General features: G+C 41.0%; 3 protein-coding genes across 3 annotated transcripts; all 3 read left to right on the top strand.

Annotated features, from left to right (window-relative positions):
• Positions 1-2244: 2244 nt before the first annotated feature.
• hoxd11a (homeobox D11a) lies at positions 2245-3903 on the top strand. The gene is made up of 2 exons (XM_070914696.1): positions 2245-3055; positions 3668-3903. The coding sequence occupies exons 1-2, from the start codon at positions 2245-2247 to the stop codon at positions 3901-3903; spliced, it is 1047 nt and encodes a 348-aa protein (XP_070770797.1).
• Positions 3904-7840: 3937 nt separating this feature from the next.
• hoxd10a (homeobox D10a) lies at positions 7841-9665 on the top strand. Its single transcript, XM_070914857.1, is given in 3 exon segments — positions 7841-7885; positions 7887-8640; positions 9391-9665. Coding segments are annotated over 3 exon segments (1074 nt in total).
• Positions 9666-11868: 2203 nt separating this feature from the next.
• Positions 11869-13201, top strand: hoxd9a (homeobox D9a). The gene is made up of 2 exons (XM_070914758.1): positions 11869-12445; positions 12957-13201. Exons 1-2 carry the CDS (start codon positions 11869-11871, stop codon positions 13199-13201), a joined length of 822 nt encoding a protein of 273 aa, XP_070770859.1.
• The last annotated feature ends 5794 nt before the right edge of the window (positions 13202-18995 follow it).

Here is an 18995-nt window from a genome sequence, read left to right as displayed (position 1 = left end):
AAACAAAGTTAAGGTCAAGTTAGTAGGCTGTGCATTTCTACTTCCCTCAATATTAGCACAAAAGCTGCTTTTTGTGAGGGTATAGAATTTACTAAATGTATATTTCTGTAACCAAATTTGAAGTAGCTTCTCATATATATTTTGGTGGAATTGTGATTATTAACGTCAGTATCACGCACAGCAAAACAGGCTCAGTAGCACGAATATTTAAGTTAAATTCAAGTTTGGTCCCTTAAAACTTCTGGCCTGCATGTTGAAGGGAAAATGTATTATCTGTCTGAATGTCAGTTAACGCTCAGCACATTAAACATTGTACAATATTTTAGTGCCAAAGAGCAATGGGAATTGTTGGGTCTCTGTAAATAATACTATAAAGAGGACGGGTTGGACCTGCCTTATGAAAAGTGCCCTGAGATGAGTTCTGTTATGATTTGTCTCTATATAATAAAATTGAATTGAATTAAATTGCAAAATGGATCGAGTAATAATAACAATAAGGAATCCAAATTTAAAATTCTTCACAGCAAACAGATAAATTGAGGCTATAAAAGCCACAAACTATAAAGAAAGAGTCACACAAGTGTCCAGCAACAGGTCGCCTTCACGTCCATTTGTCTGTTTGAGAACTTGAAGTGATTCAGGCTCATTCGATCATTACATCCTTCAACATTTCACTGCAACACTGAGTGTTGGCGATGAGTAAAGATGCGTCACTAATTTTCAGCCTAATGTTTGTAAATAAACACAGATTTTGTTTTTGCTTGTTGTTAACTGCCTGGGGGGGTTTCAACGTTAAATGTGGTTGAAGGTTGAAAACAGAGAAACCGACCACAGAGCGGCTTTTACCCCCAATAACAATAAACGCAGTCGCCTTTGAGCTGCTCCCACATTGCGTGTGACCTTCAGGAGTGAAGCAGTGAGGAATCGACTTGTCCTCTCGCTGCAATACTGGCCTTCAAATAAGAGCTGCATTTCTCCTGGAGGTGCACAGTTTGCATCATTTTGTCTTCAATGTCCAGCATCAGGCCTGTAAATACCATGATGTGCTTGATTTTCTTTAAATATTTTTCTTCCCTACTTTCTTACGAATAACAAATATAAAAATCATACTCACAGGGGAGAAACACAAAATATAGATGGAGGCTTGAAGGCATGTGGTATCCGTTCAGCAGTGTTTTAACTCCGTTTTCTCCACCGAGAAGAGGGCCTGAAACCCTGCAGACATGGCGCTGCCTTCGTGCAATAAAATGATTTGGGTGGAGAGGCATGTGGGTGAATGCTTGGTGGACATCACCTACACCACATACGGTCAAAGCCAGTTGTTTTAGACTTGGCCATGCTCAATGTGCTTAGTGATTCATGCTTGCAATGGACTTAGCTTAATGGGTTTTTTTTTGTGGCATCCAAAATCAACCTTTCTGCATTTGCAATAGCAGACCGCGGGCTGTTTTATTTGGCCGTTCCACACGCGCTCATCTGCATTTGTTATTATGGTGTGACAAATGAAAAACCAAGCAGGAAATCATCGTTTTAACATTTCACACAAGCCGATTTTAAAGTTGAGGAACACATGGGCTGGTCTGCGTGCTTTGCAATGTGATTTATGAAATAATTACAAATAGCACAGTAGTTTTGTGATCTTCTTATTTCTTTTGTGGCGCCCGAGCCTCTCTGCACCGTGCAGCAGGCCAAGAGGATTGTGTCTTATAATGAATTCAAATGTTTTCCTGCTGCGTTTGTTTGTGCCTATTTAAATATCCTCCAAGCATAAAGCTGCACAGTGATTACACTCAATGAAGCCTATAATTTATTTGCATAAAAACGGACTTAATGAGCCGCTTGTGAATGGCATATCATTCTGCAGCCTCCTGGTTTAACTGTGCAGCGGGAGTGCAGGCACGGTGGCCTTGGGTGCCATTCTCCGAGAGCTCTGCGCTTTAAATGCGGAGGTCAACTTCAATGCTTCCCAAAACCTAACTGTTGCTACAAACACACGACGCCTGCTTCCAAAGTGCGCAAATGTATTGAGGAATGAGCGCGTGAGTCTGTCATTACACGGTGGAGATGATGTTGCTGTAAAAGCTTTCAATTAAATATTCCAGCGGTGGTTCACAAATGTCTTTTTTTCCGTGAGCTATAGGGCAGGGAGGCTGGAGAGGAGTTTCCTCTGCAGCCAGGGAGCCAATGAAGGCTCTTGCATGCGCTCACATGAGTTTCTCCGACAGTTTTTAATGACTGATATTGATGTATGGTAATTTCTTGGCCGGATCACATGACACAATTACTTCAAGAATCGATCAAGATGTATTGCAGGTCTGCCTACGTTTCCGATTTTTTCTCCCTGGCGGGGTCTTTCCACGCGCCTGTGGTGCTATAGATGGACAAAGTTTGACACAGTCAAAGCTGCCAATTCCTTTCCTCTGTTGCAAAGAGGAAAAGGGAAGAAGAGATATGACGGAATACGATGATCGCAGCTGTGCGTCAAATATGTATTTACCGAGCTGTACTTATTACGTTTCGACGCCCGATTTTACATCAGTCTCCTCCTTTTTACCGCAGACTACTTCGTGTCAGATTAATTTCCCCTATTCTCCCAACATAGCCCAGGTCCAACCTGTTCGAGAAGTCGCATTCAGGGATTATGGACTGGACCATCCCAGCAAATGGCACTACAGGGGCAATTACGCATCCTACTACTCAACGGACGAGATAATGCATCGGGACTTGATCCAGTCCTCCAGCAGCAGGGCGGACGCGATATTCAAAAATGAGTCCTTGTACGGTCACCACGGGGGGACGAGCTCGCCGTGCAATTTCTTCACCAACGTCGGCCGAAATGGGGTTCTTCCCCAGGGCTTCGACCAGTTTTTGGACTCTGCTAACTCGGACAAGCCCAACGCGGAGCTCCCCAGACAAAAGACAGACTCTGCTGCCCCCGGAGACGCTGCGACCAACAATCAGGCTTTAACCAAACTGGAGCAGCACAAAGCTGAGCCGAGCGGGAGCGGCGACGAGGACTCATCCTCCAACTGCGGCGACAAGAACAACCAACAGAGTAAGTCAGTGTTTTCTTCTTTGTCTTTGCATATAAGATGTGCACTTCAGACAATAGAGTGTCTGGTCTGCGCCGTGTCCACCAGCGTGGCCCGTCCAGGGTCATGTGCCTCTTTATAAGCATGCAAAAGCTTTTATATCCCAATAAGGTTTACTTTACGGTTGTAAAGGTATTTACAATGGGAAACGGTTAAGTAACCATACTTTAAAGGTTGCCTTGTGTCTAATAACAATACTGTTGTGCTGGAATTGATATGTATTGATGAGGAATACAACAAAATTACAAACGTTTATTTTATCGGCTTATATAAACAATGTTGTGCAAGTAAAACGACACTTTTAGGCCATGTAGGATGTAATGTGACGGTCTAACTTTATACAGCAGCTTATGCATAAAAATCAGTATAAGTTTATTAATGCTAATTCCTCTGTTGTCTCTCTCATTGTGTGTGTGTGTGTGTGTGTGTGTGTGTGTGTGTGTGTGTGAGACAGAGAGAGCGCCTTTGCGCATTAATAAATAAATAAAAGTATTTGTCAACCTGTTAACTGAACTATAGTCCACATTTTATGACTTGAAATACAATTTTTGCGCGTTTCCCTTTTTCTTTTGCAGGTTCATCAACCAAGTCCAGGAAGAAGAGGTGTCCTTACTCCAAATACCAGATCCGAGAACTTGAACGAGAGTTTTTCTTCAACGTGTACATTAACAAAGAGAAGCGGCTTCAGCTGTCCAGGATGTTAAACCTGTCCGATCGGCAGGTGAAGATTTGGTTTCAAAATAGAAGAATGAAAGAGAAAAAGCTGAACCGCGACCGCCTACAGTATTTCACTGGGAATCCTTTATTCTGATACCTGACATAGTGGTGCACACACACACACACACACACACACACACACACACACGGCAGTAAAATAGGAGCTAAACGCACATATGTTTGAAAGACTGGCCCCCTCTGCATATTTGAACCCGTATCATCCTGTTTAAACAGTTTATGTTACAAAAATCTGGCATTTGGAAAACAAACAATTTCTGCATTTATTTATTTGTGTTCATATATATTTTCACGCTATTGGAAACACGCATTTCATCAAAGTGCGAGCTGCGCTTTGAAGTTATTTATATAAAATATATGTCGGCTTTCTAACTTGTGTAATGTCCATTTATAAGACGCATGTAATGCACGTTGTGGTGTGAAATAAAGCAGACACGACAAATGTATCATAGTCACGAAACTTGTCACATGAACTTAACCAAGTCCTACAAAAGCAAGCATGAGGAAAAGGGGGAATTTTTGAGATTCATCAATGGAGAAATTTGGCGCTTGCAGGCCTGAATGGTCCCGTTATTTCCTTTTGCTTTCAAACACTGTGTTGTTTACTAAACCTTGAACCGTCTAGACAGTATAATAAACGTAGCTGTAAATGTCTAAATAGGGGGCTATTGGACTTTGGTGTCCCAACCCCCAGACCACGAGAGGACTGAATCTCTTTCCTGTCTCAAAGTAGTTTCGCTCCAGGCTACAAATGTTAGGATTCAAGAGACTTCTGCTCATCCCGGTCCATATGTAGCTCCTTTACGCATCCGATATGTTACTAATGTGTACCAGTGTTGGCTGGGAGGCAATGGAGGATATACTAACAAGGACCGCCAAATGAAAGCATAGGTAATGTTTCAAGTTTATCTGCTCTTCTAGTGTTCTCAGTATGCGAAATGTAGCTTTGACGCCTCTAAATCTGCAAAGGAGGAAGATTTCCAATTGTTGCGTAAAATGCGCGTTTCTTTGATTAATGCTGGTGAAACGTATCCATCTTTACTATACATTAACCCCAGGCTGGCTCTTCGAGAAGTGAAATCATCTGGGCGCCATGCTTTACCTCAGTAATGTATATCTATGTGCTGTTTTTATAACCAAAGACGGAGTAAATAAATGCATTGATTCCACACAAACCGTCGCTTTATTGATAATTCATGTGATGCCAGCAGTGGATTATTATTTTCACTTTACATATTTGCAGCAACAATTACACCCCCTGTTTCAGCGTCTTTTATGAAAGAAAAAAAAAGGGTTGGAGGGGGATTCCTGTTTATTTCATTTGTGATGTGTCAAATCTCCGGTTATTTCCCATAATGGCCATTAGAAAACCAAGATTCATTAAAGGTTTGATTGGGTTGTCATCATGTCATACAGTGAAATGACATTACCAACTGTGGAGGGTGTTTCACTTTGCTTCTCGGTGTATCCACATGAGGGCAGACTTGCAGCTTTGGCAGCCAGTGGAAATGCAGAGTTCAGCCAAATTTAACATCCACCCTACATGAAAATCCTTCAGTAGAGGAATAATCCCTTCAACGCAGCTTTTATTTGCACTTTTATTTTTAATTCAAACTGCATCCAGTAGCCCGAACTATGTCGTGTTTTCAACAGAATGTATATATTTTTTTCATTTAAAAAAATGTCCACAATCATTTTCTTTTATGTATCAAACCATTCAAGCGTGCAGGCTACAGTTTCTCTTGAGAGAGTAAGAGCACAGCTTATCTTGACACACATTATATTTTTCACTCAGTGCTCAGTTTAATTAATGAGAATCCAGTGTCTTCCAGGCGACAAATACATTTACAAGTCATGTTCAAGTGTTGGAAGGGCAAACATAATAAATGTGCGTCTACTGCGTGTCTTTGTCATCTGAACCATTTAAAATACAGACTTCGATCTTCACCTGAAGGCCGCAAACTCTCTGCAGGCTCCAGATGTTACGGCATCGAGGGGGATTGTTGACTTAAATATGCTATACATTTCCTTTCATTTCATTCAGTTTTGCAACTGTATTAACTATTATTACATTTTCCTTCATCTGCTCCAAAAGAGGACAGAAGTATTTTTGTTGTTTCAAGCTTTCGGTTTTGCCTGAAACTACAACAATGTCTGTCCTTTTTTTCGAGTAACTCAACCCTTTTCTTTTTTATTTGTATAAGCTTTACCCTCAAGTTTTAAATATCAGTGGATCTCCTGGTATATTATTATTATTATTATTATTATTATTATTACCACCAACCACATGACCCTGAGGTCTAATTTTCTCCCACTTTTACGGTACTTGCGTGTATTTTGTGCGTGTATGAATTGTTGACTATACCTGAAGAATATTCTCCCATATTAAAGATCTTTTTAATTCGGTTCAGTGCATTACAGGATTTGCAAAATAGCCCAATGTTATCTTTGAGCAATTGTCATTATTAGAAACCTGATTATTAAAACAAAAATGATGTTCATGTTGTCAGACGTCTCAGTTAGATGTAACAGATTGTGGTAGGCTACAACCAGGAATGTATTTTCTGCATATATTCCGTCATCATATTTGGGGTAAAAAGCCTGTGCTTCGTTATTTGTGTGTCCTGTGATGTTGAGATGATTTGCATACTACAAATGCTTATTTACCACCAACTGTAAATATCTAGTAGACCGGGCACACGATCCTCAAACACAAGTTGTATGATTATTTAAAGCTGGTCGCATAAATACCAAAGATATAATTATTTCAAGCCGCATTTACTGTGTTGTGTTCATTTGTTTATTTCTAAAGACATGTACTGTCTGACTTCTGATCTTTGGTCGATAGATATTTTCAGGTACAAAGTATTTTTTATTTTCCCCTCCAGCAGCTTATCAGGCGCACATTTGCCTTCCTTACAGACTAAAACAAAATAATCCCCAGGCTGTGTACACCGCCACCTCCCGCAGGTTTTTATTTTGTAACTTTGCATTTGAACATCGGAAATACATGTGACATAAAGATATTGTGCTTAATAATCTGTGCAAATAATAAAGGACCAATTTTTATCAGTCTGAAGTGTAATTTATTTAAAAAGTAAAGCCTCGCAGGACCATTAGTGTTGACCTTCATGCACACAGAGCTTGTTGTATCTGGTAATGTACCCACATTATAGATTCCTTATTTTAATGCTGACATCTTACAGGAAATATAAATGGTCGTTGTCCTTAACATCAGATGGTTTGGTGCTGTTTCACATCCTGTGCAAAAAAATGTTACATACTTCAAACCCTGAATTAATGAAAAAAAAAAACTGAGCAAACATTACACTTACAATTCGTCTTTATTCTTTTGTTTTCATTCTTATTTTCATTCAAAGAGACAGTAAAATGAATGCAAATACAGGTAACGTGAGCTCTGTCGTCGGTGGGCTTGGAGTTGTGTGAATGGTTGAATAAAAAAATAAAAACATTAAATTCATGGTTACATTCTGTCAAATAGTCTGCAGTTGTCGCCTATGCGCCATGAAGGCAGCATTTTACACACACACACACACACACACACACACACACACACTCAGTCTGTCTCTCACACAAAGAAACACACATCCTTTGAAGCATTTTACACATTGAAAACACTCCAGGACTTCTGTTGTTGAACAGGTGATCAAAAGGAAAGTGAACAATTTTCTGAGGTCATTCAAATCTTTTTTTTCTTTTATTTTTACTTTATTTTTTTGTTTTTAATGTGATCGCTTCAGTTTTGTTGAACAGCTCTCGCGATGCCCCCTGCTTGCCTGCGCGAGCCAATTTCAAGTCCGCGTTGTAGGTGTCGCTGTTGACCACGTCTGCATCCGCAGTACTTGTGTGTTGTGTGTGTGTGTGTGTGTGTGTGTGTGTGTGTGAGCAGGGGAGAGGAGGCTGCGTCTCAAGGCCATTTTCAAATCTCATTGGTGGGCTTGTCATGTGGTCGGGAGGCATCCTGACTTACACGGAGATTGTTTTTCCTAGATATGTCAGCTTACAAAGGACATCTCTCTCCTCTAAAGAACTTAACCCCCCAAAATGTCCTTTCCCAGTAGCTCTCCTGCGGCAAACACGTTTTTAGTGGACTCGTTAATTGGTGCTTGCAGGACGGACAGCTTTTACTCCAGCAGCAACATGTACATGCCGTCTGGCTCAGAAATGGGAACTTACGGAATGCAAACCTGTGGACTCCTGCCGTCTTTCGGCAAAAGAGGGGAGGTCAACCACCAAAATATGGGCATGAATGTCCACTCGTACATACCTCAGATAGATAACTGGACTGATCCGAATAGACCCTGCAGAATAGAGTCGTCCAGTCAGATGTCAAACTGTACATTTTCACAGAGCATAAAGGAAGAGAGTAACTGCTGCATGTACTCCGATAAGAGAATACAGAAAGTCAGCTCGTCAGAGGTCCCCGCATATTCTAACGTTATTCCCGACTCTTGTCCAGTCGATGGTCCCGAGATCCCGGTTCCGGGCTATTTCAGACTGAGCCAAACTTATGCGAATGGGAAGCATCAGGAAAACTACTGCCATGAGCCGCCGAGTCCAAACCCAACACTGATGCAACTCAGCCGGGTTACCCCGAAACCGCAGTCCTCGTCGGCGTCTTCTAATTTCGCAGAGGTGGAAAAGAAAAGCGAGGACGTCCCGCAAAACCCCGAGACCTCAAGGACACCGGCACCCGCGGAAAGCCCGGATCCCAAGTCCAGCTCGGGGGAGAAGAGCTGCTCCATGGAAGCCTCTGTGTCCAGTCCTGAGCTGCTACAGGCGGAAGGGAAAGGTGGGTTGGCTACAATGGAAGCTTTTATCTTGTGGCGCTGCAGTGCTGAGAAGGCTCCAGCACCATAAAACCAAGTATAAAACACAAACAACCCTAAAGTCGTAATGTTTAATGAGAGTCTTTCTCAGGTTGCAGTAATAGGCAACAGAGAATGGTTTTTACCATGCAGCATGCAGACTGTGTCTCTCCTCAGATATTTAAATTCAAATAATATGCAATTTTTAAAAAAACATCTTCACAATCTGTTGCCTTGTATTTTGGCACATTGCACGTTTTCTTTTTAGAATCTAAGAATTTAAAGTAAGCAGATATAGAGACCATATTTGTTGCACAAATGCATAATTTAGTCTTAAAAAAAATGCCTTTGCAGCTGTGTAATGTGGAGTCTATCTTTAACTAGAAACTTGAAACGTGACAAAATCACTATTTCAAATTCAATTTAAAGTAGATCATTTCAACAGTTTAATCAGAGGTTACACTTTGGTGCTTTTCAAGCTCTTGTGAAATTAATAGATTTGTTGATAATGTTTCCAGCTGCATGAAGATGTGCGGTTTGATCATCTGGGGATTAATTTCATTTCTATTTTATTAGTGGTGGCATGTACGTGACTAATAACACCCCCTGCACTTAATTATTCTGGGAAAACATTTACATTGTGTGTTATTTCCCAGAGGTGAAATCCAAAGCAGCAGGTGAGACTTTGCTCGAGCTGAAATATACTGACATGTCTCTTGTTTGAATCTTTGCAGACTGCAAGAGCGACACGCCGACCAGCAACTGGTTAACTGCAAAGAGTGGGAGAAAGAAAAGATGTCCCTACACAAAGCACCAGACCTTGGAGTTGGAGAAGGAGTTTCTGTTCAATATGTATCTGACCCGAGAGCGCCGCCTAGAGATCAGCAGGAGCGTCAACCTGACCGACAGACAGGTCAAGATCTGGTTTCAGAACCGCAGGATGAAACTGAAGAAAATGAGCAGGGAAAACCGCATCCGTGAACTGACCTCAAATCTCACCTTTTCGTGAGCCTGCATGTTGCCTGTGGTTGTAGCTGTCTTTTTATTTCCCCCCTCTCTCATATACAGTTTGATGCTTTCGTGGCATTAGACGTTTATCTCCAATTTCAACGAAACTGTGACTATATATGCCAATTTTAGTACTTTTGTGTGGCGTCATGTACTTGTTTTATGTTATCACAGGGTAACACTTTTAGGTCTTAAATTATTGGAGGAGCAGATTTCTTCCCTCCGCCAGTAGACATGGATATTCTGTTGTGTCGTGATGGTGAGCTGTTTGGAAAGAGTTACTCTGTTTCAGTCATGAAAGCACATTTAATTCTCGTGTAGTGCAACATTTGTTTTACAGTGGGTGCAAGCCATTTGCTCGATAGTGAGATGTTTCTATGGGCCTTTTCAAAGTGTCGGGAAACGATGTTAATCTGTGAATTTATTGCATGTTTGTGGCATGTATCTTGCAATAAATTGTCAAATAATCTTGTTTTGTATTTGTTTATGCTATCGGAGTCTCTGGTCTACATTTATCTCAGTTATCACTGTGGAAATCTGCGGTTTTATTTGCACTGACACAGGCACGACTTTGTTTAAAACCGTCACGAGGAGGAACCTAAATCTATCTGAATCTAAACGGATCTTTTGGACTTTACTGCAAAGAGAAATGGTATCTCAAAAATGTTCTTAACGTGTGTTTCTAATTTCACTAAATGTTTACAATTATGCTTCATCTTCATCTGACGAGGAGCCTAAAAGCTTAGACTGTAAAATATTTAGTTTGTGGGCTACCAGCAGTTTTAACACATGCGGGTTTTGAAGTTGTGATACAATATTTAACATATTATTACATGCTTTTAAAGATGCTGCCGCTTCCTGAAGACAAATTGAAACATACAGACTGATTTGTGTGAAATTAAACTTTTAAACTTAAAATTAAAACAAAAAAATATTTGAACCAAAATACCCTAAATAGTAGAATCTTCCATCCACTGCTGCCGTTTACTGTCAATCGTCTATTGGCGTGTTTGAAGGGTGCAGCAGAGACACGCAAAGAGGCGGGAGTCGTGTAATCCAATAAACATGGTGTTGCTATTATTTTCAGGCCTGCTTGTGACCAAAGTGATAGTCTATCAGGACCATCAGGCGGGGGAAAGTTATGTTCAAGCACAAATTCACAGGCAACAATCTGCCCTTCTTTCCTTCCGAGCGACACAGGCCTCAGTAGCCACGCTGCATTTCTGTTCATAGCACAGAATCACTTCATATTTTCAGATTTCTCTGTGATTAAATTACATGTAACTGTCAGTCTGATCCAGCCTGCGGATCTGACTGAATCTGGACCTTTTCCTTTTTTGAAATGTGCTTCTTTTTGTCTGGGCTGAAGGTCAACAAACGGCGTCAAAACAAGCAAAAAATAGAAGTTAATTCCAACTTAAAAAGCCAAGAAGTATTTTACATTTAAATTACACCTTTCAGACAGCAGTGCACAGATGCACATGGCTTCTCCAAGTCTTTCTTCTTTTTTTTTTATTGACGGCATGTATAATCACACGCACCTCATAAAACATTTATTGATACATAAAGACCTTATTGCCCTCCCTTTGAATGAATACAATAATTTCACAACTGCCGTTTCCGGCTTATAGCTTTAAAAATTAAACCAACCCAGAAAATATGTTTCCTTGCCGAATATTAACAATGGACACACCGCATTGTGAACGGAAATGGCGTCTGTTATTTTACAACATGTTATTACATCTCTTTTACGAGGACTCCGTAAGTCTATAAACCATTTTACTAGCTTTGAGGGTATCAGGACGATATTATAAGAGTTTCCTCAAACAATAAGATACAGAGAATCCGTGTTGGACTGTGTTTGGGGGGAAAAAGAGTCTTATTCCTTTTTCTTTAACTGCTTGTGTTGTTGCAGCCACCCTCACATGAGAAACAGAAGAAAAAAAAGAAAACCATTTGCGTTCATTTGAGCGTTTGTTTTCTCCCTCCAGTCACATCTGATGGGGCTTTTTATTATTTGTGAAATGAAAAGCTAAATTAAACCTGACGAGAAAAAAAGAGAGCAAGGGCAGGATTGATTTACTCGCTGTATTGGTAAATATGACCACGTGATCCATGTAACCAATCCCTGTAGATGCAGGCCAGCAAAAATACTATGATTGTTCATAGAGGGAAGCTTCCCGTAACAGTGCAACCCTTATTATATGAGTAGGAAGAGATCAAAAATGTCTTCCAGTGGCACTCTCAGTAACTGCTATGTGGACGCTATAATGGGGCAGGAGCCGGAGGATGTGTACGGTGCTCGCTTTATTCAGGCTCCACACATGGTGACCCCGAGGCCGTCAGGTGCTGGGGACAATGCAGACTTCTCCTCTTGCAATTTCGCACCAAAGTCCGCCGTTTTCTCGTCGTCCTGGTCCTCGGTTCATCCGCAGGGGATTTATCACCCGTACGTGCACCACCACCACCACCACCAGTCCCATCTGCCCGCGTCGGACGGCAGATATGTCGGCGTCCGCTCCTGGATGGACCCCATCTCCAACCACGTTTCATTTGCCGGATTTCACTCCAGCAGCGGTCGGCCGTACGGGACAAAGCCAGAGGTCCTGCCACCGAAAGCTACAGAGGGCGACGCGTTGGAGGCAGAGGCTCGGCCGCTCGCCCGCGAATTCGCGTGTGGAGTCCCGGAGCGTCCGGAAAAGGCGACCAAAGAGCACAGTGGAAGTGAGCTTTCGAGCCACAGCGAGCCAAAAGAGGAGAAACAACAACAACTTGACCCAAGTAAGTAAACGAAATAGCCCGTCCTGATTTACAACCCTAAGAACTGTTTGAGCTGGGTGTGTAAAACCTCCACTTTTACTAACCTATAAAAGTGTCTCGTACTATACCGCGGCTCGGGAAGGGGGAAAAAAAACCCGCCCTGCAAGTGTTCTTACAGGGGATCCTAAAGTTTTTCATGTCACAGGACACCCAAAATAGATACGCATTGCTCCATGTCGATGAGACTTTAGTGTTAGATTAATTTTCTTCCTTTGGTGGAGACCTATCACTAAAAACAGGAAAACATGTAATATAGAGCCATTTTGCGCATTTTTCTCATTGTCTATTTATTTAACTATTTCTCATTTTACTTTGGATTCCTGCAACCACACCAGTGTCCTTTACATGTCCCAGATCTCCAATTTGGGCTCCATTCACTGAAAGTCATTGAAGTTTAAAATCAAAAACATCCTCATCACACGTGTCTCTGCTTCATGTGTATCTTTCTTCCCATGTGTGTGTTTTTTTCCAGGCAACCCTGCGGCAAACTGGATTCACGCACGCTCAACGAGAAAGAAGCGATGCCCGTACACCAAATATCAGACTTTAGAGCTGGAGAAGGAGTTCCTCTACAACATGTATTTGACAAGAGACCGGCGCTATGAAGTCGCCCGCATACTGAGTTTAACCGAGAGACAAGTGAAGATCTGGTTCCAGAACAGGAGGATGAAAATGAAGAAGATGAACAGAGAGAGAGGCAGCAAGGAGCAGCTATGAAATCACTGCTGCTGCCGTTTCACACATTTAATGTTTGTACCAAGGAAGCCATCTGAACAATTGCATACATTTTGCTAGGAGCCTCGGTAGCCATTTTATTTCATATTTCTAGACCCTCAAGGTAGCGTAATGTTGCGTGTCAGTCTCAAAACCACATGTGCAGGAATTCGTCTTGGTGGGATACAGACAGGATCAGTCAAATGCGGATTCAAGCCATCTGAAATGTTCTCTGTTTTACAATTACACACAAAAACACACACTGGGATGTTCAAGCGGTTTCTCAGATTTGTCAAGCATCCCCCCACTGTAGGAAACGTGCCTATGTTTATTGCTTTTATAGCTGTTAAGAATTTGGAGTTGTATATAAAACATTTTCACAGCTAAACTTCTTTGACTACTATCTGTTTCAGTAAACACCCACATGGAAATGCTGCATCAGGACTTGGCTGAAAAACAGGCGTGCGTTCTTCCTCACAGAGCAAAGTGAGTTGCTGCTGTATTTGGGGAACGCAAACTATCCATTTTAGCTTAAACATCAATATATTTATTTACATTTCCTCTAGTTACACATTTAACAACTTTCTCTGCATGTTTCTGGTATGATGGTGGGTTGTTTCATTCAAGTAATTAGATTTTTTTAAACCAAAGAATATTCCCTGAGGCCTTGTTCACGTTGAGGCTGCTACTGCAGCACAATGTCTTGCACGAGAGAAAAATACAACACAAAATGTGTGTATATAGAGAGAAAGAGACTGTCAGTGTTTGACAGTTACATCTTCTTATTTGCAGCTAATAATCGAATCTGCAGAGATGAAATGGATCTTTAATCTTAAAGGAAGTTAAATACTAAGTGTTAAACTTATTTTTTTCAAACAGAGGATTTGAAACGTAGAAGAACAAGTAGGCTAATAAAGTGTTTACGATTGGGAGAGGTGTTGCGGCGGATTTCCAATTTATTGTCCAACTTGTACGAATAATTACTTTAAAGCAGGAAGAAACGCGGTCCAATAAAGCTATAGAAATGGCTAGACGTCTGGCCTAAATGAGTTTATGGGCCTGGCCAGTAATTACACTCTCCTTTGAAACCCCTGTTTCTTGGGCGTTTGCGTCTGTTGCTGACAAACAGAATGTAGACACTTTTCCACAGGGTGTCTGGTCGATGAATTGTTTTAGAGGAAATCACCCCCACCTTAATGGTCACGTTTATTCATCAACTGCACTCCCACCGATGGGAAAAAAAACTTCACTTTGACTGGTGTCCGATGCAGTTTTACTGTCTGATGAATTTATTTTGTAGTGGAATGAAACTAGGCCATGCGTCCTAATTTAACCTCATCCAGGCTCAAACAGAGGAAACTGAAAAGGCTTTTAGTTAAATGGTAATAATAATTGTTCTTAAACTTGTGCAAATAAATTAGTCATATCATTTTAAACAGCACTTCACAATGTGTTTACCTCTGATGGAGCTCCATTGGAAAAGTAATGGGAGCGCTAGAGGGCGATATTGTTCTTTCAGTCTCAGTTGCAGCTTTTCATTCACAGCTGGAACATGTAGGCAACATATGGACCATATCATGCAACATGCACTCATGGAGCCATTGATTTCTATGAAAATAAACGAGTATTTTAGAGAAAAAATATACAGTAGCCTATGTCTCTGAATATCCTTGATAAAACTGGAGGTTTTCAGATTGTGAACTTCTCAGAAGTCCACAGTTAGTATGAGAATCCATTTTGATGATAATACATTTTTCCGTCCTGAATCGACAGCTGTTATGTAAAACAGCACGTTTCTTGAATAGTTGCAAAAAAGTCCCAATTCCTGTTTCTGTAATCGCCTATTGCAGTTGTTACTGTGCAGTTTTTTCTTTAAATCTCGTGATAATTTTCAGACCCCACATCTCAGCAATGTGTCATGCGTTTGCACACCACAGCAGCCATTTTTAATCTGTACAGAAAAGGGTTATTGAAGCCATGAGCGGCCTCATCATCATTTACAGAAGAATACAACAGAAACAATTGTAGTCAACTTTCAGAAATGCATTCCTCTAAATGTCCCCTTCGAAGGCCATATCCTCCTCTGATCCGTCTCCAATTTCTTTAGTATTTCATTGTACGTGTAGTAGTGCGACGGTAAAGTGAGGTAATGAAAACATTAAAAAATGTAATAAGACTTTCTTATTCCAGCAGTGTCGCAACGTGCATGTTTTTGTTTAAATCGCTGACATCAACAACACGGAGTGATATAATGAGCACAGAGGTGGTGCTATGCGGGGCCTTTGGAAGAAAATAACACACACATATATATATATATATATATTTCTCTTTCCAAATGGTCCATTATTAAAATGATCAGAGTAAATAAATTGAATAATAATAAAGGTTTCTGAGACCCCAAAACTGAGTAACAAACAAACATTAGGCCCCTAAATGGACTCCTTTCTATTATCTGATGCAAAACTGTCCATCAAGTTTAAAGGGCTGAGGCATTTAACACACATTTGTTTTTGCTAACTTACAGTTGAAAACAGATCATAAGAGCTAGAAACTACGCAGGACTCTAAGTGGACATGTTCGATGAAAACGCAGCAGTGTATATCTGCTTTTCTTACTTCAGTCTGCAGGGAGAAGAAGAGGCGCCTCCCTTCAGTCTATACTGCTGTGTGTCCTGAGGAGTTACAGTGAACATTACTTCAGTCATCGCCATTAAAAGTGATGATTGTCATGAGGTTTCCAGTTGTAAAAAGCATCCAAACACTGACAGCCAATGGCAGCGCTCGGAGAGCACAAAATGGACGCAGAATATTGAAGCAATTAAGGAAAATGTTGAATTGATTATTTGCGTCTTGATCTGACGTTTTGACGTATTTATTTTAAGTGTGTGATAAAAGCAGTGGCCCATCATCAAGTGCAGTGGGGACTGTAAGGGGACAGTCACGGATGAAAACTTGACCCCAGAGTGATGTTCAGCTTCTTTATTTAGACATATATGGCTAAGTGATGACACAGTGTTTACACGCACACAACAACTGGATCAAACATTTCCTTTGATGATGAGGAAGATGCGATGGGGGGGATTTCTGTCAATATGCCCCTTCTCCACAGTCATCCTCACTGCACCGTTATAGTCACGTGCCTCTTCTCCTTACAGGCCATGGGTGGGGTCAGCTATTTCACTCTTGTCATTAGCTGCAGTCACGTTACACCCGCAGATGCTGTGTGGCTGCATATCCATACACCACACTTTGTCCAGTGTTACTTCTGCGGAGGCTGTAACGCAGGCCAAGATAATAGCTGTGGAAATTTGAAACCGATTTGGGAACACACACTAATGTTCGGGCTTTTCCAGAACAATGTTAAATGGCATGCGACCCTCAAAGTAACAGAAAAATACATTTAGTGGACAATATGTCGGCTAACCGGAAGAAGTCCCATTGAAAGCACATCAATGCAGTTTATTGTGCGTGTTTCTGAGAGTAGAAGCAGTCTAGGCTACCAGTTTGGGGTTATAGACATTCCCTCATCACTGTGTGTGTGTTTGAATTGAGCCTAATTCTGGAAACCATACTTCAGTTATTCCTTTTGTCAAGCCTACAGACCGCATTAAATCTATATTATATTGTCTCTAATCCAACCCTTTAACGCGCCAGTGTGAGCTGATTGGCTGTCTTTTTGACGCATCCATTAGTCTGCTTTTCGTTCACGACGAAAACCACAATAACTGTGAGACAGTGGAGGTCATATGACGCAGTTTGACAAACAGCTATATTCCAGAGTGAATGGCAACGTTTCACATTCCGAAGCACGTGACCAGAGAGGTGCTTTAGAATGGGGAGAGAAACACTGTAGAACGCTCAGGTGCTTTAGAATGTGATCCCATCACATAGAGACTGAGGAGGAACACAGAGTGCAACACTGTAGCTTTAGTATGGAATGCATGCTGAATCACGAGGTGGGCGCAGAGTCTACAGTGGATCTGGGGCGGTGTAATAACGGATTTATAGTATCATTAGTCTGCCTGGCAATAATAAAAAGGTGTTGGTGTGCATGTAAACAATATATCAAATCACTCAATCTTGACTTTCTTCACTTTTGATACTAGATTTCCAAATTCTGAATCCATGTGGCTGGGGAAAAAAATGTAAACATAAAGCACTGAAATTGTCAGTGCAACCAACATGATGTAACCTTTTTTTTTTTTAATCACTTAATTGTTTTTAACCTTCTACGAGACATAACGACCTCTGCATATTTGGGTTAACTGCCAAAGAATCAGGCCGTGTGAAAGTACAAGTAGAGCACTGTGATGAATGTAAACCACATCATTTGAGCCTAAGTTGATTATAAGTTGATTATGTCACATTACCATAACCCAGACCTTCCTGTTAGACATCTCCTTTTTTTAAAGCACGTGTCAAATGTCTTAGCTGATTTTAAATTTGCTGTAGTAACTATTATGCTTTTATTTAAAATAAATCTGAGAAGTCTGCCCCCAACTCAAAACAAGGAGCCTTAGGATATGGACATTTAAACAACAGCTAATTTACATTGCTGGACGGTTTACTGAGTTTGACTTTATTAATTTACCTGACATGAAAGGAAGCTAATTTGGCTTCATATTCTTAAACCGGATAAATTGTAATACTGTGAGAGAGCAGGAAGAAAGAAAAGCCCACCAGACTCATGAATTAATATGCAAACATGGAGACCTGCTATCCGGGTGGCTGCCACATCTTTATTAGTCCTCTAGGTGTCCACCCCCACCCAACGACCCCATGTCTTTCTTTATTTCTTTCTTTTTTTCAATATCAGTCAGGAATCTTAAACTAAAGCAGTGGTAGCAGAAATGCTGGCAACGTCTGATTTTTTTTTTTGTCGCAGACACCATTTGTTTTCTCTAATCAAAGGAAATGCCAGTGTGAGCGCGCTAGATTTGTCTTTGGCTCTCCATCATTCATTTACTGTGCACTGGTCTGCCACCATATCACATACAGGCCAACTGGAGAGCTAATGCCATTCACCCAGTGCAACGTGGCGACTCTCTTAGCCATCGGTGACCTTAAATAAAAGACGGTAACGTCATATAAGAAGAATGAAGCAGACACATAGTCCTGTATCTGTGCACCGAGACTAAAGCGGTGTTGATCCAGGTTTTATTTTCATCCAGTAGAATGGCTTTGTCCCAGTGGACTACCCTGGACTATAGAGTTAATGTTATAGTTGTGTAATGCAACAAATCCTGCATCACACACACACACACACACGCGGCTATAAGACAGGAAACCAGAGACCGAGCCATAGCCGGACTATAAATCGCACAGTGCTGACTCTGGCAGGCCACCAGATTAACGAGAATGAAATGAAAGAAATTCCTCTTTGCTGCAGAGATGGTCACATGGACGGGGGCTGCAGATGCAATATTTAGCATTTAAATCTCGAGGGTCAATAGCGTGAAACATTTTTCACATGTCATAATTTATTTCTCCTTAATTTTGTCAACATATTTATGAATATCAGCGGGCCTGTAAAAAGCGTTTAGAGAAGGCGAAGATATGCAGTCATGTTCCTGCACAGTAGCACAAGACACACCTGTCAATTTAAAACACATTTTGGCGTCTTGAACAATAAGTCTTCATCAAGTGAAAAGGCCAAAGTCACAATATTAGACTCTTTTTGATGAGGACACATTTTATTTTTTTTTATTTACACACTAGTATTGGTTATAATTAAGCCTAATAAACTATCTCCTTATATCATGTGATATTTTGTTGACAGTTAGTGCACAGGCCGCTTA

This window comes from Enoplosus armatus, chromosome 11 (genome assembly GCF_043641665.1).
Source record: "Enoplosus armatus isolate fEnoArm2 chromosome 11, fEnoArm2.hap1, whole genome shotgun sequence".
In the NCBI taxonomy this organism is placed as follows: Eukaryota; Metazoa; Chordata; class Actinopteri; order Centrarchiformes; family Enoplosidae; genus Enoplosus; species Enoplosus armatus.
This window is presented reverse-complemented; position numbering and strand designations above follow the sequence as displayed.